At 58.7% G+C, this 23564-nt stretch overlaps 1 protein-coding gene across 1 annotated transcript; it reads left to right on the top strand.

Moving 5' to 3' along the window:
• The first annotated feature begins 1256 nt into the window (after window positions 1-1256).
• NDST1 (N-deacetylase and N-sulfotransferase 1) lies at window positions 1257-23342 on the top strand. The gene is made up of 15 exons (XM_029998196.1): window positions 1257-1307; window positions 13033-13953; window positions 14545-15027; window positions 15236-15323; window positions 15552-15706; window positions 16842-17027; window positions 17411-17539; window positions 17716-17898; window positions 18133-18229; window positions 18384-18507; window positions 18986-19160; window positions 19416-19586; window positions 20450-20559; window positions 21449-21551; window positions 21665-23342. The coding sequence occupies exons 2-15, from the start codon at window positions 13444-13446 to the stop codon at window positions 21782-21784; spliced, it is 2634 nt and encodes an 877-aa protein (XP_029854056.1). The 5' UTR covers window positions 1257-1307; window positions 13033-13443; the 3' UTR covers window positions 21785-23342.
• The last annotated feature ends 222 nt before the right edge of the window (window positions 23343-23564 follow it).

Below are 23564 nucleotides of genomic sequence, written 5' to 3'. Positions count from 1 at the left end.
GCTGAAATGTTTAAGGATAAGAAGTCTTAGACTTCAATGAATGCTTCAGAGTGTGTTAGAAAATTTGCAGCCATAATTGTCTGCAATTCTTTGTGTCTCCTTCCCTACGACTTCCTTTCTTCTTTTCTTTTTGTTTGTTTATCTGCCTGTTTCATTTGATTGAAATTGCTTCCTCGCCTCCCGTTAAGTCGGAAGCTCTCCCAGAGCACGCTGCCAAAACCAAACCCAGCAGACCTTCTGCCGCACCTCATCCCCGTGGGCTGGACACGAAACCTGGTGGGGTCTTCTTCATGCACTGCATCCCTTCTCACACAGGCGGTGAGACGGGCCCGGGCGGCTCTTGCTGGCGATTAACGTGGGCTCCCTTCCCCTGGACCGGAGAGTATCTCCGCACACCGGCAGAGCCCCCGGCAGCCTCCATGAGGAGGGCAGGGGCAGGAGCGGAGCGGCTGAGCCGTGTTAAGCTTGTTTTTCCCCTCTCTGAGGAATGAAGGGAATTTTGTGTGTGTGCGTTGCAGGTCAGGGGGCAGCCAGCCTGTGACTCGGATGCGTACCTTGAGCTTGTCTTGGAGTCAGGGTGGAAAAGCTGAAACGATGTGAGGTACCGGCGCTCCGAAATCACACACGGGTTCTGCGGCTGGGGAGGAGGATGGGGACAACCTCAGGCTTAACTGGCTTCAAAAAACTGACACGAAGGGCGCGCGCGTGTGCACGCAAGCTGGGAGAAAGACAAAAGGACTCTTTCTAGGAGACGTCAGCCTGGCACCCCAGTTACACCAAACCTGCTGCCTGGGCCTTATCCTTCGGGACACCCCGCGGGGGAACAGCCGTGGAGAGCAGGGACCTGGTGGGAGCATCGCCGGGTAGATCATCGCCGGTGCCCCAGGCCCCGGGGGATGGCAGGAGCCCTCCCGTCGGGAGACGATCGCACGGCTCATGCTCATCCCCCGTGCCCCGACGGGGCTCTCGTCTCGGGGGGCTGAGGACCAGGCAGCTGTGCTGGGCAGGGGACACACACGCGGCCCTCCCCGGCCCCCCCTCCGCCCCCGTTTTCGGGCTCTGCCGCCACCCGGCGCCCTCCCCGGGGCAGGCGGCGCTCCCGGGGCCGGGGCCGGGGCCCGTGCCGGGGAGGGGGGGCCGTGCCGTGCCGTGCCGGGCCGGGCGGAGGGGGAGGCGGTGCCTGGCCGGGGCGGCGGGCGGGACGCGCCGAGCGGGGCCGGGCCCAGCGGAGCCGAGCGGAGAGGCGCGGGCGGCGGCGGCGGTGGTGGCGGCCTGGCGGAGCGGCGCCGGCCCGGCCGGGCAGGCAGGTAGGGGCTGACCGGGGCGGGAGGAGAGGAGGAGGAGGAGGAGGAGGAGGAGGCGGCGGCGGCGGCGCAGACAAAGGGCGGCCGGTAGCGCGGGCCGGGACCCGCCGGGCCTTTGCACCGCCGCCGGGTCGGGCTGGGGCGGGGAGCTGGGGCGGGGGAACCGGGCCCCGCCGCCCTTCTCGCCGTCTCCCCCACCCCAACTCGCGGGCACAGCGGCTTCCCCCCGCGCCCTCCCTCCCATCCCCTCGGCAAGGTCCCCGCGGTGCCCGGACCCCCTCGGGAGGAGCCGGTCGGGGCCGGGGGTCCGGCGGGGCCTGCCCGGGGCGGAGCGAGGGGTCCGGCGCCGGAGCCCACCTCGCCCCGAGGCTCCATCGGGCCTCATATTCCACCCCCCCCCACCCCGTATCTTCCCACCCATCCCTCCTCCGGTGCGCTGCACGGCGTGTGGGGGGGGGCTCTGGAGGAGGAGACGAAGCCCGGAGGGGTGGTCGGGGGTGCCCTCGCCCCGCCGCTGCCCGGGCGTCCCACCTCGGCGTCGGGCAGCGCGGTGCAGCGGGCAGGGCTGCCGGCTGCCGCTGGGGAAGTCGGGGCCGAGCTGCAGCACGGGCACCGAGGGCGTGGGGTGCCAGGCCTAAAGCGTCCCCGCTCTGGAGGAGCGTGAGTGGCGTTAGTTAAAAATAATAAGGGGTTGAAGGAGATCGGGGCGGTGCGGCCGAGAGCCGGTTTGATGGTGCGCGCCTTCCCCGCGGCAGGGCTTGGCCGGTCTGGCTGGGGTCCCCGTAAAGCACCTTATCACCCCTCCTGGAAGAGGTCCGAGCATTTACCCAGCCACCGGTGAACTCCTGGGCCTCTCCTGCATAACCGTATTTATAATTTCCCCCAAGTCTTTTGTTTTTTTGCCTCCACCGCTGCACAGGCAGGCTGTCCCCTGCTTATGGGGGCAGCCCCTGATGCCCGGCGATGCAGAAGCCGTGGCTACCTTTCGGCTTCGCCTGGAAGGCTTTGCTTCCCATCGAGCCCGGTGCTCGCTCCCAGCACTGCGATCGCATCCCAACGCCGGGGCTCTCCCTTCCCGCCGTCCCAGCCGGCTGCTGCTGCTGCAGCTCAGCCTGGGGCTGGTCTTCTTCCCGCTACCGGTGCTCGCAGGGTTGGGAAGCCAGCGCCTTGTAATGCCCCTTTGTCACCGACAGCCTTGAAACAGCGGCTCTTCCTGCAGCAAAGCAGCATCTTTGTTACTTTAATCTTGATAGTGTTTTTTACCGGGGCTGGGCTGGCGCAGATGGGGAGGCGAGCAGCCCTGTGCCTGCTCCATTCGGCTGCGCACGGGGACCGCGGCCGAGGAAGTCGTCCTTTTCCAAATAAAACAACCAGGACGAATTCAGTAGGAAATAAGTTCCTTGCTTCTAAGTGAACTTGCCGTGGGTGGAGAAGAAGGAAATTAAACAATAGAAAAAACGTGTGGGGCTTTATACGGCAGGAAAAAACCCCAACCTCGCTGGCCTCTGGCGGGATGGCCGAGCATCTTCCCTTTACCCATGTCAGTGCTCCTTTTCAGCAAGGATGGCGAAAGCAATGGCGATGCTCGTGTTTCCCGACACCCCTCCATGCCTGGAGCATCTGTGCATGGGTGCGGGGAAGCCAGGACCTCCCGCGGTGCCGTCCTGCCTGTCCCCAAGCCACCCCGCACGGTCACCTCGCCCAGCCCCGGTGCATGCTGTGCCACCCTGCTGGCTGCAGCCCCCAAATTCCTCCCTTCTGACCTGGAGCTGCCGGCACGGGGCACAGATGCTGGCGGTAAAGCTCACGCACGCGAAGCCTTTCCTGCTTCCTGCGCCTTTGGGAAGCTGATGGGTCTGGTCTGGTTGTGTTTGGGTGGGGATGGAAAACCCATCCCAGCCAAGCAGACTTTTTATTACAGGTTGTTTTGGGTTTTCTTCCCCTTTTCTTTCTGTACAGCGCTGTCAGTACTCTAGAACAGGACATATTTAATGCACTGTTGGTGGTAATTTAAACAGAAGAAAAAAGACGCCTCACAAGTCAAAAACTAGGCTGGAACGAAGAGGGAATGATTAATATTTTTTTCAGTAGCATGTCATGGTGAAGTATGGCACGGCTGAGTGTGTCCCTGCTGCAGAGTGTCACCGGCACCGCCTGCCCCTCTCCGCCTGCAGTCTTTTATAACCAGGTTTGATTTTAGGGGTATCTCTGTGTGCCTGAGCTAGGGACAGAGGGCTGTGGTCCCACTGAGCATCCCGTCTCGGGGGCTTCTGGCCAGGCGCTGGAGGTGGAGCTGCTCTCTTGGCTGTTCATGCTCTGGGGCAGGGTCGTGGAGGGCTTTGCTTAAAAAGGATTTTGCGGAATTTCACCTCCTAGATGTACCTTATTGAGTTGTTTTTTTTATTTTTGGCTGTTGAGGTCAAGCCTGCTAGAGTGAGGTGAGGACTTAAGGCAGAGGGAGAAGCAAGATACTAAGTTCCTATATATCAGGATTGCTTCATGGCCACGGAGGGCTGGAGTTCCACTCTATCTCACCCATGTTTCCAGCCCTGCTCTTGAAGGCACTTCAGGGCCTCAGGACTGTGCCTGGCTTCCTTAGGTGTTTTTGGCCAAGGTGGTGGCATTGCTTTGTGCGTTTTTATAATGTGCTATCATCACATGCATGCCGGTGGCTTTGGAGCCTGCGACAGGGGAAGGAAGACCAGGGTGGAGGGAAATCGTGACGCTGCTTTCTTGAAGACCACCTCGCAAACCTCAGGGGCTGTGACACCTCGGTCCCCAAGTGCCTACGGGAGATGGTGCCCCCTGCACCCCGCCTCTGCGCCCGTCCCCAGGTGCGGAGGAGCAGGGCAGCCCTCGCACCGGGACCCCTGGAAGGGCTTGGTGAGTCACACAGCGCGGATGCGGGGAGAGGGCGGCCTGTAGCTTATGATTCATGTTGTTTTCCTGCAAAAGTCACCGACTGTAATGGCAGAGCTTGCAGAAGACGAATCAATATCGAGCCGTAAATCCCACACGTGACTGCCGGCCGGGTGGCGAGGGGGCTGGGGTTGGGAGCGCCTGGGTTGCTGCATCCTCCCCAAAAGCAGCAGGACCTTGCTGCAGCCCTCTGCCCGGGGAAGGGGACGAGATCCTCAGCGCTACCTTCAGGTGGCACGAGCCTTCCTGGAGGGCTTTAGGAAGGTCAAGAGATCCCTAAATGTGGGATATCCCGGGAGGAGCTGTCCTGGTATTTGTGCGAGGGGCATGCCCGGAGTTTGGTCTGGTCCAAAGCCGTGGAGATGCAGGTTGTCTTGGAGAGACTGAGACTCTCTCCCAGAGGCTCTGCCCTGTTGTCCCCCTTCTGGCAGGGAACCCCAAGCATCGTGGAAATCTCATCACTGATGTAAAGCCGGGAAGAAGTGTTTTCTGTCTGGGCTTGAGCATGTTGAGGGTTGAATGTATAGCGAGGGGTGTACCTCTAGGCTCCCTCTGCTGTGTGGGGAGGTGTGCGTCTCCCCCGACAGCTCTGTGTATGGTCCGGAAAAATGACAGCCCCCAGGGTGTCCCTGCTCCTTGGGGTAGCCTGCTGCTCTCTTGGCTCTGCCTCCAGTGCCTTGGCCTCGGCCTCGGCAAAACCCAAATGCCTTCCAGCTACTTGTCAGCATCTTGCTGAGTATCCCCCTTCCCTTTTGACCACCCTCTGCTTCTTCACAGCCTTATACAGCCCTGCAGCCCCAGGGCTTGGAGCCTGAAGCAGTGTTAGCAGCTTAAAAAAAAGGGATGCGTTAAGAAGTGTTAATGGCACAGTCCTGAAATACAGCTGCAAAATGCTATCGATGCCTGAAGTCTAAACGTATGGCTCAGGCCATTTTATATCTCCTCCACCAGCCTCGATCCATCCCTTGGCTGTGCTGGTGCACTGCTGGCCTCATGGATTTACATCGGAGGGTGGGATCAAGGCTGGGAGGGAGGGAGGCTGTGCGTGGTACCCAGGATGGCGATGCTTTGCCTGATGGCTGGGTGGGAACGTGGGAGCCCACCTGAGTGGGGAACGTCCCCAGGTAGAGAGGCCAGGAGTGGTGCGGTCCCCTGGCCCAGCTGGGCGGTGGGATGTGAAGCAGCGGATGTTACCGGTGGTTTGTTAGCTCTCACCGGCTGAAAGCATGAGCTGGCGTGCGTGGGACAGGCGGTGCGGCGCTGGGATGGAGGTGCAGGTGGGGCATCAGAGGTTGGTTCCTCAAGCATTTGCTTTGCTTGGAGCCCCTGCAGAGGAGAAGGAGAGGACAGGGCTGATGCTGTAGCCTGGGAGCAGGTAAACTAAAGCAACAGGCTTCCTGTGGACGTGCCACTTGGTTCGTGATCTGGAAACAGGGGAGGCAAGAGGCAGCTCGGGTGCCAGCAGCCCCGATGGTGCGTTTGCCGGGGGCAAGCGTGGGCTTTACCAGCAGTGTCTTAGAGGGTGAAAACAAAATAGATCTTCCAAGTGTCTCCTGTACGCTGCACCTGTTCCTGCTCTCTGCATGTCCCCTGGGCTGGTGAGCATTGCAGCCTCTGGTACTTTTTAAGGGTGGCAAAGTTTGCGTGCAGAGGTAATGTCTTTTATTAGCCTAACTAATACCTTTAGGAAAAAACAGATGTGCTCTTGGACCCGAGGAATGCCTGCGTGCTCAAAACGTGTCGGTTTTTCCAACTGTGTCCGTTGGTCTAATAAAAGATCTGACCTCCGCCTGGCCCGGCCATGACCTTGGAGCTGCTGGCCCTGGGAGCATCCCACCCGTGCGTCAGTGTGCACTGCCCGGCCCTTCCCCAAAGGACCTGCCAGCCCAGGAGCCGTCGCCGGAGCATGCTCGTGCTCACAGCAGGCGCTTACCTTCTAATTCCATACCGGCTGCGATCACCCAGCCCCTTAGGTGCTCTGGGCTCCTGGAGAGGTCTGTCCTGGCAGACTGCAGGGAGGCGGAGGTCACCTGCAGCTCAGCAAAGCGTCAGGGCATCAGGCAGGATGGATGCAATCTGGCAGGAGCATCCTTGGGAGCCCCTGGGAGGAGGGGGCAGCTCGTGCAATGCTCCATCCTTGCAGGGATTTCTCCTGAATGCGGGTGCCGGGGCGTCAGTTGCTCTCCATGAGCTGGTTCATGCTGTGGTTTTATGGATGCTGCTTTGCAAAAGTGCTGTTTTTGGGGCCAGGTTAGCACTCAGCAGGGCAGCCTGCGCTCCCCAGAACAGCTGGCAGTTCTTCTGTGGCGGGGTGGACCTGCTCTCCTACCGACTCCGACTTCACATTCCCCGTAATGGGAAGCTGTCAAGAAAACAAAGCAGCTGGCCTGTCCCGTGGGGCTTGCAGTGCTGCCATGGCCATGGGGGGGGAATTGCTGCTCTCCATGATCAAGCGTCACCCTTGCGCTCACGGCAGGACCAGCATCTCTGCAGGGAAAATCTGGCCAAGCAAAGTGTTGGAGGCAGCAAAAGGTGGTGTTGAGGGGTTTTCAGTCAGTGTTTTTTTGGGTAGGAGTCCTTGTGCGACCAGTTGGTGAGAGCACAGGCTGCTGCTCCAGCAAAATGTAAAAATTCACTTGAGATTATTTTCCCCTCATCCTTTTTCTTTTTAAAATACTTGGAATTCAGGCCCTGCTTATCCAGAAAGGCTCTCAGGCGCTTGGAGAGCCACAGGAACCGACATGGCACATTTCAAAGCAGGAAAACCCGATTCATTGAGTGGATTTTCCCCCCCCTGCGAACCCACTTAAAATTCATGGAGAGTTTTGTCAGTAAGAACCTGTTTCAATTAACAGACAAAAGAAACTCTCCTCGTTAAGCGCCTCTTTCAATTAAGGTTTGGGAGAATTCCCCCAGCTCCGCTTCCTCTGGAGCGAGGCTGTTCCCGAGGATTCAAGGGCAAAAAATACGCGTGAGGAGGAGTCACCTGCAAAGGGCTCTGGCTTTTTTGGGGGGAGGCAGCGGCACAGCCTGAACCGTAACCTGGCTGCGGAGTGTCAGGGTGTTTGGTCGGGATGGTGTTGGGGAGCATTGGTGCTGGGGGGTCGGTTATCCAGCCCAGCATCCCTGGGGCATAGGAAAGCTAATGACTGCTGCTAATTGCTGGCCTAGTTTATGGAGGAGGCTGATTTCATGTGGGTGTTGAGAGATGGGGGGGTGTGTGTGGAGAGGTGCTTTTCGAGATCAGGGTGCTCTTCCAGATCAGGGTGCTGAGGAAAAAGGGGGTGGCAGCCACCCGTCCTCAAGGATCAGAAATGGGGTGACGTCCCCAGGGGGTTCCTCTGTACAGCCTCGCTGTTGGGGGGCTGCAGCACCTTGGGGCTGGGGAAGGGGCTGGGAGACAGGGGTTAGCAGGGGTAGCACTCGGGGAGTGGAGTTAAGACATGGGGTTTGCTAGAGCTGGTCTTAAAAGCCCCATCAGTCAGGCTTGCCAGCTGCTCTGCCACTGAAAAAGTTTTAGTCATGGACTTCCAGAAACTTCACCCAGTTCTTTGGGGTCTTGTGCGTTTTTTTTGTTTGGGTTTTTTCTCCCCTAAAAATTCAGCAAATCTTTGCAGCGATTTGCCTCACATTGAACCTTGCCTTTCCATCCCTCTGCAGGGAAAGAACCATTTTCATCATTGTTTTTTTGAAGAAAACCTGAGAAAGATATTACTTTTATCTTTTCCAGTAAAACTGAAGTGCTAACAGGGCTTTCTGGGTGAAAAACATCTCTTCCAGAGCTAGGCGCTTTGGCCAAAAATAACTTTTTAAAAGTGAAGATCTTTGACCACTTTCACTGGGCTCATCACTCGTCTTCGTTTCTTTCCTACGCAGGTGGTGGGCAGCCGGAGCCAGAGGTTTATTTTCAGAGGGGAGTGAGGTGTCGAGGGGAAACTTGGTTCAGCAGCAGCAATCCAGGTGGATGCTCCGACTGCTTATTTCTGGTCAGGCTTTATAAATCAGATCTTAAAAAAAGTGCTGAGGAAAAGGGAGGATTTTCCTGCTGAAGTCTTCCTGGGGTGCAAATGCTCCAGACCTTGAATAAATCGGAGATAAATTTTCCTGGTGTTCCCTTGTGTTTGCTCCTATCCAGCCTGTGCATGGAGGGGAGAAGCTGAGCTGGGTGGGTTTGGGGTGGGAGCAGTGCCAGTGGCTGCCTGCCCCTGCCTGTTCCTGCCTGTCCCAAGGGTAGCTGCTGGGGCTGCCGTTGTCCTCCTTTAATTTTGCACCTTTTGGGCACTGGTGTCCTGAGGAAAGCGGCACTGGGGCTGTCCCCCTGCCAGCAGCAGGGTGTTTTTCTCCCTGATGTGTTGTAACTACTGTTTGCAAAGCGCTTAAGCAGCCCGTGTAATCTACCGCTAAGACGCTCCTTATCTGGCATTATAAAACCGCACCGGTGGTGCGCGGGCAGCCTCAGCGAGAGCGGGTGGCCGGGATGAGCTCGTTTCTGCTCGTTTCTGTCCTTCTGCTCATTTTCCCCTTTCCGTCTGCTTCCCATCTTTCTCCCCTGCCCTGACAGCCTGGGTTTGCAGCCTGGCAGGAGGCAACTGGATGTCCGTAGAGTTTGTGCCTCCGTCCGTGTCTCTTTGGGCCCATCCTAAAGTACTCCCAACTCCTTGCAGGTATTTCCAGTCGCAGTTTGGGTCGCTGCCGTTCAGTTGATAAAGGCAGCAGTGCTGAGGTAGGTGTTTAAAGGCAGGATTTTCATGCCAGTTACTTTTTCATTTTCAAAGCAAGCTCCCCTGTCTTAAGCTCACAGTTGTCTCTTGAATAATATGGTGGCATTAATCTCCTCTCTAAGGACGTGCTTAGCTCAGTGGTTTTAGATCTTCAGCCCTCTAAATATTACCAGTGGAGTGAAGGGGATTCCCTCTAGAGGGAACTTAAACCTATTAATAATAATTCAGCTGCCTTTTGTGCATCTTTATAGGTAGTCTGCAATTCCCGGGGCTGCAGGGCACCGGGTAGTGACCACTGAGGATGCTGGCGAGGATGCGTGAGGTGTGGAAGAGACAGCAGGCACGGTGGGCTGAGCACTGTCACCCTGCTGGGGACCTAGGTCTCAGCCTGGCCGAATTTAGATCTTCCAGTAGCCTTTTGCCATCAAATGTCCAAGTGGGAGATGAAGCAGATGCGTCGGTGGGGCCGAGCCAGCCGCGTGCTCTGCAGTGGTCGGATACGGGAAGGGAAGCGTTGGAGCGAGCAGAAGCGATTGCAAATCGCTGAGCTGGGCAATGCAATTTAGCATCCTGCCTCTAAATCCTCCTCCATCCAGGCTTAACCCCCAGGGCTGGCTTACGTGGAGAAGTGGAGCTGGGGCGGTGACAAGGTGATTACCCAGCCATGCCAGCGTGGTGGGGCTCTCCCTGCGGTGATGAGGAGTGAGGAGCAGAGGTGCCCACCCGAAGGGTGCTGGCAGGAGAGGAGCGGGGTGACCTATCTGGCTCTGGTGTTTAGGATGTGGCCCCATCTCTGTGGCTTAAATGTTGGGAGTCTGTGAGCTACTAGAGTCAGGGGTTGGGGTCCTTGCACATGCAAGGTCTTGGGGTCTCTTCGCCACGAAGGTGGATGCTTGCTCCCTCCCTTGCAGCCCTTTCCAAATTGGTGCAAGAGAGATGCATAAGCAATTTCTTGCCACGTCATACCCGTGGTTTTGAGCTCACCTCCCATCCCTGGGCTTGGGGCAGTTGGTTTATCTGACAGCTGGGACTTGTGAACTGCCTGATCTTCACTGCTTGCACCTGTGGCCGCACCTATTGCACATCCCCCCCTCCGATAAATCAAACCCTGCTGTGGTCGTCTGCTGGGACCGCCGACCCTCCTCTCTCCTCTGGGTCTGCTTGCACTTCCTTGCTTATATTTAATCCTCCCGTTGCATCCCTGCAAAATCCCACTGGAGGTTAAAGGGAGAGTGCTGCAAGCCGCTGACAGAGACGGTTTCATCCCCTCAGGTGCACCTCTGCTTTTCTGGGGTACAGAGGTTCCCTGGGAAGCATTTGTGGCCAATAACTCTGGCCAGGGGGAAACCACAGCCCCAAAACCACACCGGGGGGTGGATTTAGACAAGCTTTTAAACCATTTTCCCCTTCCTCCTGCAGCTGTCTCAGATTTGAAGTGCTGATAGTAAAGGGCTTCCCCGGCCACCCGTTGTGCTCCCTGCCTGCCCCGGCATCAGATCCGGCCCCACGGGTGCTCCAGGCTCCCGGCTGTGCCAGGAAAGCTGCTCGGATGCTGATTGTGTTTGTCAGGGCGGCCGGATTAAGAGCACTGTGGCTAAGCCTCCTCGCCGAGCCTCTTCTCCAGTGGAGCCTGGGCCACAGCTTTGCTCAGAAACCCACCAGAAAACAGCATTTTCCAGGGCTCTTTCTCCTTCGGTCCTTGACATGTGGCTGTGGCTGAGCACCTGTCTGTGCGATGGGAGCCTGCCGGCGCCGTATGGTGTTTCTGGGGGCCTGAGGTCTGTCTGTTGGACTCGGGCTGACATTTCCAGCTGGTGCCTTTTAAATAACTACTGTGGTTTTAAAAGGCACCTGAGCAGCTTCTAAAAATCAGGTTAAAAGGAAGTTTGACTCTGGCTGTCACCTTGCCAGCTCTTGTGGTTTTTTTTTTCTATTTTACCATCGTGTTTCCCTTTTTGTTTTAGAAAAGCTGTTGGTCTTGAGAAATTGTTTTGTGCTCTTGGTCCTAAACCTGCTTTCTTCTCTGGCACGGAGCTGTCAGCTCTCCCACTGCTGCTGGGGATATGCAGGGGTTTGCTGGGCAGCGTGCAGCCAGCACCCACTCGTGTGGGGAAAACCCTGAGCCAGAGCATCCCCACCCCACAGCATCAGCCCAAACCTCTCAGCATCCTCCCCGTGCAGGGTTTTCTCGGGCAGCGAACCGGCAGAGCAGGATTCCTGCCTGCTTTCTGCCTCGGCAGCGGGCTTGTGGGGCGGGATGCTGCCTGCCCTGGTCCCAGCTCACACCTGGCTGCTCCGGGGGTCCGGCGCTGGCTCCCTGCCCAGGCAGGCGTTGCCTTCGTGCTTTGACGTGGCAGCCTACCTCCCCGGGGAGAGTCAGCCGGCGTCTGCCGGGAGATGCTGTCTCCAAAGCCTGATCATTAAGTACTGTAATTAAAAGCACTTAGAAGAGGATGGACTAATGAAGCCCCCTTGAAAATGGCAGGTGATGTAGGTGCAGGGCCCCGTTCCCATCTGCTCTGTCTCGTGGAGGGTGGTGCGAGGATGGACATGCGGTCCTGCCCATCGGCCACCGGCTCCAGGGCTTGGCATCAAACCCGCTGGCTGTCACTTGCCTGCTCATCACCATGGGAATGCAACTGCCAGCACCCACCGCTCCTAAAAGATGAAAGAAATGGAGGGAGAGTGGGATGGCATGGCTAGGATGCTTGATAACGTGGTCCTGGCTCTCTGCATCCCTAGGGATGGTACCCGGGCAGGGGAGCCTCCCTCTGTATGGGCACATCCCTAAAATCAATGTCCCCGTGCGCTTCTCCTTTCGGACCTGGAGAAGTGCCCTGCTCCGATACCCCAGCGGGAGTGTTCTCCTGGGGATGCTGAAGGCCCAGCCCCACTGGAGGGGAGGAAAGAGTGAGTTGGGGCAGGACACATCTCAGGGGGCCAAGGAGTGAAGGTTCATCCTCTCTTAGTCCTGCCTGGAGATCATCCATGTGCACAGAGATAAATTACAAATAAATAAAACCAGGTGCTCTGCCGTACCCGGCACGGCCAGCAGCGGGGGTTGCCGGTGGGTGATGGAGACAGTGATGGAGGCTGGCTGCTGTGGCGTGTGCGGGGGGCCTGGGAAAAGCAGTGCCATGCTGGCAGGGTTGGGAAGCGGGGCCTGAGCGGGGCTCGCTGCAGGGAAGGGCAGGGATGACAGGATTACCCTGCCAAGCCCCAGCCTCTAATCCATGGTACCGTTCAGCCGGCCACGTTTAATCCCCTTACTTGCCCGGCTGGTGTCTGTAGGGCAGGCGCTCAGCTGCGGTGCCAGTGGGGCACAGGGAGCTCTCCCGGGGAGGAGCAGGGACTCCTGCCCTTGTCCCCATCGCTGGTGGTGAGTTTGGGGACAGTGCTGTGAGCCACTGTGCCAACACGTTTATTTTTTCCTTAAACACACTGGCCGCATCAGTGTCCCCCCCGCCGGGGCGGCTTTACTTCCCAGCAAGCGGTGCCCATCCTTTTTTTTCCTTTCTTTTCGTTTTTTCAAATACTTCTTTCACAGGGAAGGGAAAAAATATTCCCAAGGTCTCTTCAGCTCCATGTAGGCACTCCTGCATGCCAGTCTCGGTGACCTTGGCTGGCGGCTCCCAGCTCGGCCTCGTGCCGCCCAGCTGGCCAGCTGCCCATGTCCCTCCCTGCCAGCCGGGCTGGGCGACGGGGGGCTCGGACCCCCACACCCCCATTCTCCTCGCTGCAGCCTGGCTCCCGCTGGGCGAACAGGAGGAGCGGGGCTGTTTCTCTGGCTGCTTTGTGCAACGGGGACTCGAGGGGGGCCGGGGGCTCCCCTCCGTAGCACCCCGGTGACGCCGCTGCACTCCAGGCACGCGCCGCAGCCGGAATCCCACGGCACGCGTGCGCGCTGCGCTCCCGCCCCGTCCCCGGCACCGTCAGGAGCTCGCGGTGCTCTCGCGGCAAGCTCCGGCACGCCGGCGAGCTCGACGAGGCATCCGCCACGGCCGCCGCGCCGGCGTAAATAAAAGCGACGGCGTCGGTACCGACACCGTCCCTCCCCGCTCATCCTGCCTTCTCTCTCTCTCTCGCAGGGTGCCGCGTGGAGCCGGGGGACCGGGGCACCTCGGGGAGCCGCCATGCCTGCCCGCCCGCCACGAGCTGCGCCAAGGCCGCCCGCCGCCCCCTCGCCCCGCTGAGGCCATGGGGCCGCTGCTGCTGCTGCCGCCGCTGCCGCCGCCGCGGGGATTTCGGCTCGGCGAGGGGACTCTCGGTGCGTCTGCCATGGTGACATGAAGCGGACGGCGAGGGACGCCGGACTGCTGGAGGGGAGAGAGCCTGCGCAGGCGGCCTGCTAGTATTTTAATTTATTAGTAGTATTCAATTTTATTTCGCCTATTTTTTTTTTTTTTTGGTTGGTTGGTTGCTTCTTCCCCTCCCCGGGGCTCCCGAGGGGAGGGGGCGGGCAGGGGAGAGGGGCCCCACCTCGCCCTGCGGATGCAAGGATGACTGTGCTGGCCAGGGCCCGGCGGGGTATCCGGCAGCTCTCTCCGCAGGTGGTGTTGCTCCTGCTCTTCGCCTTCTGTCTGCTCAGTGTTTTCGTCTCTGCGTATTATTTATATGGGTGGAAAAGGGGCTTGGAGCCCTCTGGGGACGTGGCGGGGCCGGACTGTGATGAGCCTAAGGTCGCCCCTTCCCGCTTGCTGCCGCTGAAGACCCTCAAGGTGGCCGACTCCTCCCGCACGGACCCCTTGGTGTTGGTCTTCGTGGAGAGTCTCTACTCCCAGCTTGGCCAGGAGATTGTGGCCATTTTGGAGTCAAGCCGCTTCAAATACAGGACAGAGATTGCCCCGGGGAAGGGGGACATGCCCACGCTGACCGACAAGGACCGGGGACGCTTTGCGCTCATCATCTACGAGAACATCCTCAAGTATGTCAACCTGGATGCCTGGAATCGGGAGCTACTGGACAAATATTGTGTGGAGTATGGCGTGGGCATCATTGGCTTCTTCAAGGTAAGGGGGTGTGCAGGGCGAGCCGAGACCCCACGGCCAGGCTGGGTGTAAGCGGGGGGCTCTGCTGCCGTGCAGGGGCTTTGCCCTCCCCTTGCTTTCTGCAAGCAGCTTGAGTTGGTGTGGACCCAGCCTGCAGCCTGGCATGGGGCACAGGCTTCTAGCAGAAGGCACCATCTTAAACCTCTCCCTGTGGAAGGGCTGTGTGGCCCCTGGGTGTTTTGGGGGTAAAAATACACCTCTGGGATCAGTCCAGTTGCTTTTAGCATCCTGTTTCCCAGCAGTGACCCTTGCTGGGGTTCGCCACAAGCACGAGCAGGTATTTTGCTCGGCAGCCCCCTGCCCTTCTCCTGCCTAGGGCTCGCAGCCCCGGGGGGGCTTTGCATGTTGGATGTGAGCAGAATTGAGCGTGCGAGGGGGACAAGGGCACCCCATGCTCAGGAGAGGAAGGAGGGGGACCCGGCACTCGGATCTCGGGGGGTGGTGAGCCGTCTTCCCCCTTGCCATGGCTGACGGTCCCCCCAGCCTGCACAGCCAGTCTGGGCACTCGTCCCCAGCGTCCTGTCTCCTTTAGCCCCATTTTCCCCCATGCAGGCCAACGAGAACAGCCTGCTGAGCGCCCAGCTGAAGGGCTTCCCCCTCTTCCTCCACTCCAACCTGGCGCTGAAGGACTGCAGCATCAACCCCAAGTCGCCCCTGCTGTACATCACGCGCCCCAGCGAGGTGGAGAAGGGCGTGCTCCCCGGGGAGGACTGGACCGTCTTCCAGTCCAACCACTCCACTTATGAGCCGGTCCTCCTGGCTAAGACCAAGTCAGCCGAGTCCATCCCGCACATGAGCGTGGATGCGGCGCTGCACACCACTGTGATGCAGGACCTGGGCCTTCACGACGGCATCCAGAGGGTGCTTTTTGGCAACAACCTCAACTTCTGGCTGCACAAGCTCGTCTTCGTGGACTCTGTCTCCTTCCTGACGGGCAAGAGGCTCTCCCTGCCCCTTGACCGCTACATTCTGGTGGACATTGACGACATCTTTGTTGGCAAGGAGGGCACGCGCATGAAGGTGGAAGATGTCAAGGTGCGGCTGTGATGTCCTGGCTGGGTGGGCAGAGGATGTGTGGGGCTGGGTGCTTGTACCTGCTCTGGGATGCTCCAGGGATGAGCTTTCCTGGCCCCGTGGGAGCCCCTCTGCGAAGCTCTCAGGGACATGGGTCCTCACCCTGGTGTGGCAGCTGTCCCTGTGGCCACGTGCTGAGGACATCTTGCTTTCTCTCCCACTCTCCCAGGCGCTGTTCGACACGCAGAACGAGCTGCGCACCCACATCCCGAACTTCACCTTCAACCTGGGATACTCAGGGAAATTCTTCCACACGGGTGAGGAGGGCAAGGGCATCGCTTTGCGTGTTGGTGCCATATGGCTGGTGTTAAGGCACAAACCAGTGCTCAAAGAGGCCGAAATTGGGGCTGCAGGAGGGTCCTTGGGCATCCCACCCTGCTGCCCCCCATCACCCAGTCACTGAGAGGGGCTCCCCCTCCCTCTGCCCCGGCTGCTCACACATGGCTCCGTGTGCCCGGTGGTGACAGCGAGCATCATGCCCGCAGGTACCGATGCTGAGGACGAAGGCGACGACCTGCTGCTGTCCTACGTGAGGGAGTTCTGGTGGTTCCCCCACATGTGGAGCCACATGCAGCCCCACCTCTTCCACAACCAGTCGGTTCTTGCCGAGCAGATGACCTTAAACAAGAAATTCGCTGTCGTGAGTAAGATGCCACCGGTGGGAATGCTCATGGTGGGGGGAGGACGGGAGAAGGGGGTCGAAGAGGCTTCCCAGGGGACCCAGGTGACGGTCTCTGCTTGCTGGAGCAAAGGGACCTGGTGACATTAAGTCATGTCCCCCACATTGCAGCTGGGCAGGTAAATCCATTTATAGGCTAGTACCTGGAGCAAAAGGATTTATCTGCTCCAGCCAACTTGCTGCTGTGGCACCGAGCTGCCCTGGTGCCTGTTTGAGGGGAGACATCGTCTGTGCGTTGCAGCCGTGCCCGACTGGCCCGGCACCATGGGGGATGCAGAGGTCCAATCCAGGGGGATGCGGGTTGGGTGCTCAGCCTGGCACAGTTTGATGTTGTGCTGGGCAATGATGTGGGATCCTGGAGTGGTGGCCGTGTGCTGGGAGGCTCCGGCTCATGGAAACTCCCTCTGCAGGCCGAGTTGTCTGGGACATGTTTGGTTTATAAAGGCAGGCTCTGACCTTCAGCTTGGTAAGGAGTTGTCCATCCTCTTTATGTGGCCCTGATAAAGCCAGCATTGAGACCAGATCATGTTGTGATTGACTGGTTTTCTCACAGCTGTCTTGAATCCAAACAAGTAAAGCCAGACCCGGTAATAATAATTGGGTCCTATGGCCTAAGAGAGGGATCTTCAGGCTAACTTGAATTCATTGTCTGATAATTGGAGGTGCTTAATTAGAGAGAGACCAGACCATCCCTATTTGGGACGGGCAGTTGTCAAGCTCAGAATTTCTAGGCTGTTTTATATCTACTGATATAAACCAATTTACAGTCCTGTATAGATGTATCTCCTCATCCTCCACAGAAAAGCTTTGCTGCTGTTGTTTTGTTGGTGACAGCAGAAATGGCAAGGATGAGGATGGTCCACGTGAAGCAGAGGAGCGAGTGTCCACCCAGCACATCTGCTCCTGGGCTCCCTTTCATGGAGACAGCCCTGGTTAGGAGAGGATGTGTGGGCACAACCCTGCCCTGGTTGCTCTCCAGAGGCACAAATAGACAATTTGTAGTTGGGAATGGGTAGTCCGCTGGGCAGAGATTGGTTTGGGACGTTGTGGTTTTGGGGTCTTCACAGTCACTCGCGCCCCGCTCTCTTCTCTGCAGGAGCATGGCATCCCCACTGATATGGGGTATGCTGTGGCCCCCCACCACTCGGGCGTGTACCCCGTCCATGTGCAGTTGTACGAAGCTTGGAAGCAGGTTTGGTCAATCAAAGTGACGAGCACGGAGGAGTACCCCCACCTGAAACCTGCTCGCTATCGCCGTGGCTTCATCCACAATGGCATCATGGTAGGTGGCCAGGCTTTATATCTGGTGCTTCTCTCCTCTGCCTCCTCCACCGAATCCCCGGACCTCGGTGGATGGTTTCTGGGCAGCTCGGATGCTTTGATTTGAGGGGGCTGTGCCCTCTGCTCATCCTGCATGGGGGAAGCTCGTGTGAGGACAATTTTTGGCTTCTCCATCTGTCCACCTAGATCCCTTGTGGGTAGCAGGATTCAAGTCGAGGATGGTGAGGGGCAGTGGAGCTAGTCCTGACTTCTGAGGGCTTGAGGACCCCTTTTTAATTGGGGAGGAGAAGGGCACTCAGCCCTGGGTGCCTGGAGGAGGCTGTGTGGCCGTTTCATTGCCCTGGCTCCTCCACCTGCTCCATCCATATCTTTCTCTTGCCCCAGGTACTCCCCCGGCAAACCTGTGGTCTCTTCACGCACACCATCTTCTACAACGAATACCCCGGTGGCTCCAGTGAGCTGGACAAAATCATCAACGGCGGTGAACTGTTTCTGACGGTGCTCCTCAATCCTGTGAGTACTGCCATCTGGCTGCCTGGGGACAGACGGACAGGCATCTCTTGCAGACCTGTCTCCCAGCGCTGCCGTGGGAGATGTCCCTGATGTCCTCAGCCAGGATGTGAGCCATCTGCATGGGACAGCTGCCAGAGGAGGCTCTGCTAACCCCTGCTCCGTCCTCTCCATTTCAGATCAGCATCTTCATGACCCATCTGTCCAATTACGGCAACGACCGCCTGGGCTTGTACACCTTCAAGCACCTGGTCCGCTTCCTCAACTCCTGGACTAACTTGAAGCTCCAGACGTTGCCACCTGTGCAGCTGGCACAGAAATACTTCCAGATCTTCTCCGAGGAGAAGGACCCATTGTGGCAGGTACCTCCTGTGCCTGGAATGGGGGGAACAGCGGGTGTTTCCCCTCTCTGTGGTTCTCTGTGCAGTGCCAGGAAGGAGTTTGCCCCGTAGAGCTGGAAATAACCCCAGTCTTTGCCCTGCTCGCTGAGCGGTATGGCCTCCCTGCGTGTCTGCTCGGGCTGGAGGGGGCTGAGCAGTGGTGTGCGGTCCCATCCAGGTTGCCCTGTCTATAATCCTCCCCTCCCTGTGTTTCAGGATCCCTGTGAAGACAAACGGCACAAAGACATTTGGTCCAAAGAAAAGACCTGTGACCGATTCCCAAAGCTTCTTATCATCGGGCCTCAAAAAACAGGTGCTTCCCTTCACCCTCAGTGCTGTGAGCATGCCGGCAGGCTTGCCAGGTCCCACCCACACCCCCAAAAAACCTCTCTCAGCCGTCCTGCCCTGAAGCAGAGCCCAGAGGGAGGTTTGGCCCAAGTCAGCTCTCGCTTTCTGTCTGTCCGAAGGAACGACTGCACTTTATCTCTTCTTGGGGATGCACCCAGACCTGAGCAGCAACTACCCCAGCTCAGAGACCTTTGAGGAGATACAGTTCTTCAACGGACACAACTATCACAAGGGCATCGACTGGTAGGTCTCTGTGCTGCGGGGGCTAAGCTGGGAGTGTCGGTTCCTTTGGGAACAGGAGCAGCAGTGCCATGGGGTTTCCCGTCAGCCTTGCAACTGCCGGCCTCTTGGCAGGGGGCATTTGGGTGCTGCAGGGTGGGACGAATCCCGCACGGGCTCTGCCCTGTACCTTCAGGCCATCATACCACCGTGGTTTATCCCTGAGATGTTGTCCCTAAGGCAAAGGACACTTGTCAGGACTCAGAAGTGCCCTTGGCAGAAGCTGGGCTTATGTGCATCTGCTACCCCCTGGGGAATCTGGTGAGGCCTGGCCTTCCAGAATGGCTAGAGGGGATTGTGGAGCCCCAGGCAGCATTTCAGACTGGGGGGACTCTGCAGGGTTAGTGCTTGGTACAGAATGTTTGAGATGTCACCTGCAAGGGGGGCTGCCAGGGACATCTCATGGTGCCCATCCGCCCACCTCACGCTGTGCTTCCCCCAGGTACATGGAGTTCTTCCCCATCCCCTCCAACACCACGTCTGATTTCTACTTCGAGAAAAGTGCCAACTACTTTGACTCAGAAGTGGCTCCCCGGCGAGCCGCAGCCCTGCTCTCCAAGGCCAAAGTCATCACCATCCTCATCAACCCTGCAGATCGAGCCTACTCCTGGTATCAGGTGAGCCGCCTGCCTCTGCCTCTTCCCTGGCTTGGGCAGCCCTGTGGGGCGGTGTGAGCCTTCCACCTTCCCTTGGGTCAGGGGCTTCCCTCTGACAGTTTGGTTTGGGAGGTGGGGTGGCTGTGGGCGCTGCACTTTTTGGCTGAACAAGACACGTGAGCACACGGCATGGTGGCCTGGGAGCCGCAGCGCCTCGTGGGCAGCCCAGGATTTGGGTTGCCCCAGGAACAAACCTGCCTCGCTCGTGCCTGACAGCACCAGCGAGCTCATGACGACCCAGTCGCCCTGAAATACACCTTCCACGAGGTGATAACGGCTGGACCCGAGGCTGCTCCGAAGCTCCGAACCCTGCAGAACCGCTGCCTGGTGCCAGGCTGGTACGCCACCCACATCGAGCGCTGGCTGAACAGCTACCATGCCAACCAGGTAGGGATGGGAGCACCCCACTCCTGCAGTGGCAGCACCCTGGGGAGCCCCCCTTACCCAAGCAAGGATGTGGCAGGAAGAGAGCTTGGGTCCAAAGTCGGCTGTGAGGGTGCTCCCGTGGGAGCTGCTTTTCTTATACCCTAAAAACCATGGGGGGAAGAGTAAAAGTACTTGGAGAAGGGGCAGAGGGGAGATATTGTGGAAGAAGGAAACCCTTGTAGTGTGAGGCTGGTGACGAATAATGCACGAAGATGTCCTTGTGCCAGTCCTCTGGCAAAGCAGGGTTGAAAGGAAGCCGCAGGGTGGAGGGCTGTGGGTGACTGTGCAGGGGCACTCTTGGCCACAAAACCCCATGGGGCTGCCCTGACTGGTGTCACCACGGCATCGAAGCAGGACAAAAATAGCAGGCAAAGCTGCCCATGGTTCAAGCTGCCTCCAGGGGAAATGGGGGCTGGATGCCAGCCCTGCTGTGACCCGCACAGTGGAGCACTGCTGGCCGTCTACAGGCTCAGTCCCTGAATGATTTTTCCACCATCATTTAACCTTATAAAGTCTATTAGTTGTCTGCTGCTGGTGTAATTGCTGTAATGCAATCCTGGCTGGCCGTGGGTTGGGCAGTGCTGAGCCGAAGCTCTGATGTTGTCTTGGATGGATCCTGGCCCTGACTTCTATTTGCATTTCATTTTCCAACACCCAGTGTAAGTGAACACAGGGGCATGTTAGCATTCAAAAGGAGACCCTGCACGGGCTGGTGGCAAATTTGGCTCCAAGATGGCAAAAGGTGTGGTGAAGGAGTTGTTGCATCCCAGGAGAGCAGGGCTGGGAGCCAGCGGCACCTCACCGCCCTGCCTTGCTCCTTGCAGATCCTGGTCCTGGATGGCAAGCTGCTCCGAACGGAACCTGCCAAAGTGATGGAGACGGTCCAGAAATTTCTCGGCGTGACCAACTTCATCGATTATCACAAGACCCTGGCGTGAGTCCTTCCCTGAGCTTCTCCTTCCTCCAACCTGCTGTTGCTCCCAGTGCAGTGGGTTGGCCCTGGGGACACCCAGCGCTGTTCCGAGGCAGCCCCCAGCCCTGGGGCTCACCGCAGAGCTGCTGCTGGTGTTGATGAGACCAGGGTTTCCCCTGAGGCCGAACAGCAGCTCCTCATTGCTGCAGCCTACACTGGGGTAGCTGCAATCAGAAATAGTGTTCAAACAAGCACCCCGCTTTGCCATGCTTATCCAGACACCGCACCAGGGATGGTGGTGTCACTCTGGGCAGCTCAGGAGCAGCTCTGGGCTCCTGGAGCAGAGTTCAGGCATGCATTTGTGCCGCACGTGACAGTGCTGAGCCCTGGCACCTCGGCTCCTCGTGCACGCACTGCAGAGAGCAGCTCTTGGTGCTGGCCGTGTGGCACCTCCACAGGTGTCAGCTTGCTCTGAGCCTTCCAGACATTAAAGCCCACCGTGGGAAGCAGGAGCCTCCAGAGCTCCTAGAAAAATAATAATTTACCTCTGCGCAGGGCTTGCCTATATACGTGGCCACTCTGAGTCTGCACCCAGGTGCTGTGGGGCTCTTGAGGCCATCCAGGGCTGAAGGTGCTGCAGAAAATAATAAACCCACATCAACCCCCGTGCTCCCTCAGCAGGGCGATGCAGTGATGAATGAACCTTGGCAGGCTGCTTATTGTGCGGCTGCACGGGGAACCTGTTGTACCAGGGGGTCAATAACGAGATGTTAGCTGGGCTGCGGATTAAAAAGAGGTGGAGAAGTGCCCCTGTGCAGGGCTGGGCAGCAGCGGGGCTTGTTGGGCAGCATGCTTGCCTGTGGAAGGTGTGCGGGGACAAGAGGGGTGAGGCAGAGCTCTCACTTTACAGGTTCGATCCAAAGAAGGGATTTTGGTGTCAGCTTCTGGATGGAGGGAAAACGAAATGCTTGGGAAAGAGCAAAGGAAGGAAGTACCCCGAGATGGATTCGGATGTGAGTATGCAGAAAGCCTCCTGGGACGGTCCCGAGCGGGGCCAGGGCGCTGTGCCGGGGCGGTGGGCTCGGGGCTGGTCCTCCTGACCCTCCTTTCTGTTCTCCCGTTGCAGTCGCGCGCCTTCCTGCGGGACTATTACAGGGACCACAACATAGAGCTCTCTAAGCTCCTGTACAAAATGGGGCAGACGCTGCCCACCTGGCTGCGGGAGGAGCTGCAGAGCACCAGGTAGCTGCCGCCCGCTGCCCACCCAGCAATACCTGAGCGGGGCCGACCCCTGCACCCAGCGGGACCTTCTTCAGCAATACCCGGCCGCTGCCTTGGAGGGGACCCCCAGGAGCGGAGGGCTGTGCCGGAGGCTGCCCGAGCAGCGGCCTGACTCTGCGATCCCTGCGCTGCGTACCCCATACCCGTTTCTCTTTCATTTTATTTTTCCCTTTTAATTTCTGGGCCTGTCGGTGAGGTCCCTTCCTGCCCCGCTCCGACATGGGGAAGTGGCACAAATTCCCCCTTTCTTTGCCCAAAACGGGCTCCAACTCCCCTGGGTCTGAGGGCTGCAGCAGAGCCGTCCCTCACCTCCTGGTCCGAGGGTGGAGGAGCTGCTCTGGGCACGCTGGAGGTGACTTTGCTGAGCTGGAGCAGAGGAACGGAGCTGGTGGAGACCCAAAGCACAGAGGGACCCAGACCTATTCCTGCCATCAGCCCCATGGCAGGAAACAGGAGAGTTTGCTGGATTCCCCCGACACCTATTGGAAAAGCTGCGAACAAGATGGATTTTTCTTTCAGAGACTCGGGCATGATTTCTTTTGTCATCTCCGTTCATTTTCAAGCTCCTCAACCTCTTGCTCCCCATCCGTGGGCAGCGCGGTGGGACCGTGACCGAGCAGGAGAAGGGGCCGGTGTGCTGGCCCTGGTGTGCTGGCCCCGGCACGCTCCCCGGCACGCTCCCGTCCCCCCAAGCCCACCCTGCGATCTTGTACACGCGTGGTGTTTCCTGTGGTAAAGCCGAGCGGTGTCCGGCGTCCCCTGGCACGGAGGAGAGCCGGCCCTCGGGGACAGGGTGGACGTTGGGATAACGGCAATTGGAAGGCTGCTGAAACTTCAAACCTCTTGAATATTAAAAGCGAAAGTATTTTAATAATGTTGGGGTGGGGGGTGGGGTTGGTTTGGTTCCCATTTTGCAGGGGGTTGTTTTTCTTCGGTGCCAGAATTTGTACCTAAACCCCGAGGGTTTTACGTGGTCTCTTTGGTTGTTACATGTGATGTGGACGAAGGTCAGTGGGGAAATGGGGGACGGTTTCCCGGCCGGCGATGTGTCTTTATACCGGTGGTGCCGTACAGAGCTGCAGCCCCGGCTCTGCCTCTCCCGCGCCCTGCCGTGTCCCCTGGGTTTTGCTGCCGGGGCCGGCAAACGAGACTGAGCCATCGTGGGTTTACCAGGATAAAGGCCCAAATTTCCCCTCGGATGGAGCTGCTCCGCAGGGTGCGGGATGGCAGCGGTTGCCGCCGGAGGTGGATGTGGTACCTGGGATGCTGCCCTCGCCTCCGGAGCGGGGCCAGGGCAGTGGGGGGGGAACGCAGTGTTTCACCCTGGGTGATGGAGGGGCCCCGCTGGCAGCGGGGCTTCCCACCCGGTTATTTTTGCAGGAGCCCCTGTTGCTGTGCGTGGGACCGCGGGGGGCTGCACCTCCTCTCTGCCCCTCCGCGGGGATGTGTTGGGAGAGGCTCCCGGGTGCTGGTGTAAGGTCCTGTTGAACCAACTGCTAATAAATCGGGGGGCTCTGGTTTTACTTGCTGGTTGTTGCCTGTTTCTCTCCTCGCTGGCAGGATCCAGTCCTCCCCACCCAGGGGTCCCGTCTGCCTTTGGGGGCTTTTGGGCCCATCTTTTGGGGGGATTTGGGGAGGAAGAGGGGGGGTGTGGGAGCAGCCCTCTGTGCACGAGGTGGCAGCAGCCGTCTAGTCCTGGATCCGGCCACGCTGCGCAGCCGCCCGCGGCCTCGTGCTCCCGGGAT

This window comes from Aquila chrysaetos, chromosome 22 (genome assembly GCF_900496995.4).
Source record: "Aquila chrysaetos chrysaetos chromosome 22, bAquChr1.4, whole genome shotgun sequence".
In the NCBI taxonomy this organism is placed as follows: Eukaryota; Metazoa; Chordata; class Aves; order Accipitriformes; family Accipitridae; genus Aquila; species Aquila chrysaetos.
Note: the sequence above shows the minus strand (reverse complement) of the source record. Positions and strands in the feature narration are given on the sequence as shown.

Excerpts from the sequence above, each read along its gene's own strand:
- NDST1 (XM_029998196.1), top strand. The coding sequence starts at position 13,444 with ATGACTGTGCTGGCCAGGGCCCGGCGGGGTATCCGGCAGCTCTCTCCG. Across the intron at positions 19,587-20,449 it reads ACAGCTACCATGCCAACCAG|ATCCTGGTCCTGGATGGCAA; the intron begins GTAGGGATGGGA and ends TGCTCCTTGCAG. Across the intron at positions 20,560-21,448 it reads GATTATCACAAGACCCTGGC|GTTCGATCCAAAGAAGGGAT; the intron begins GTGAGTCCTTCC and ends CTCACTTTACAG.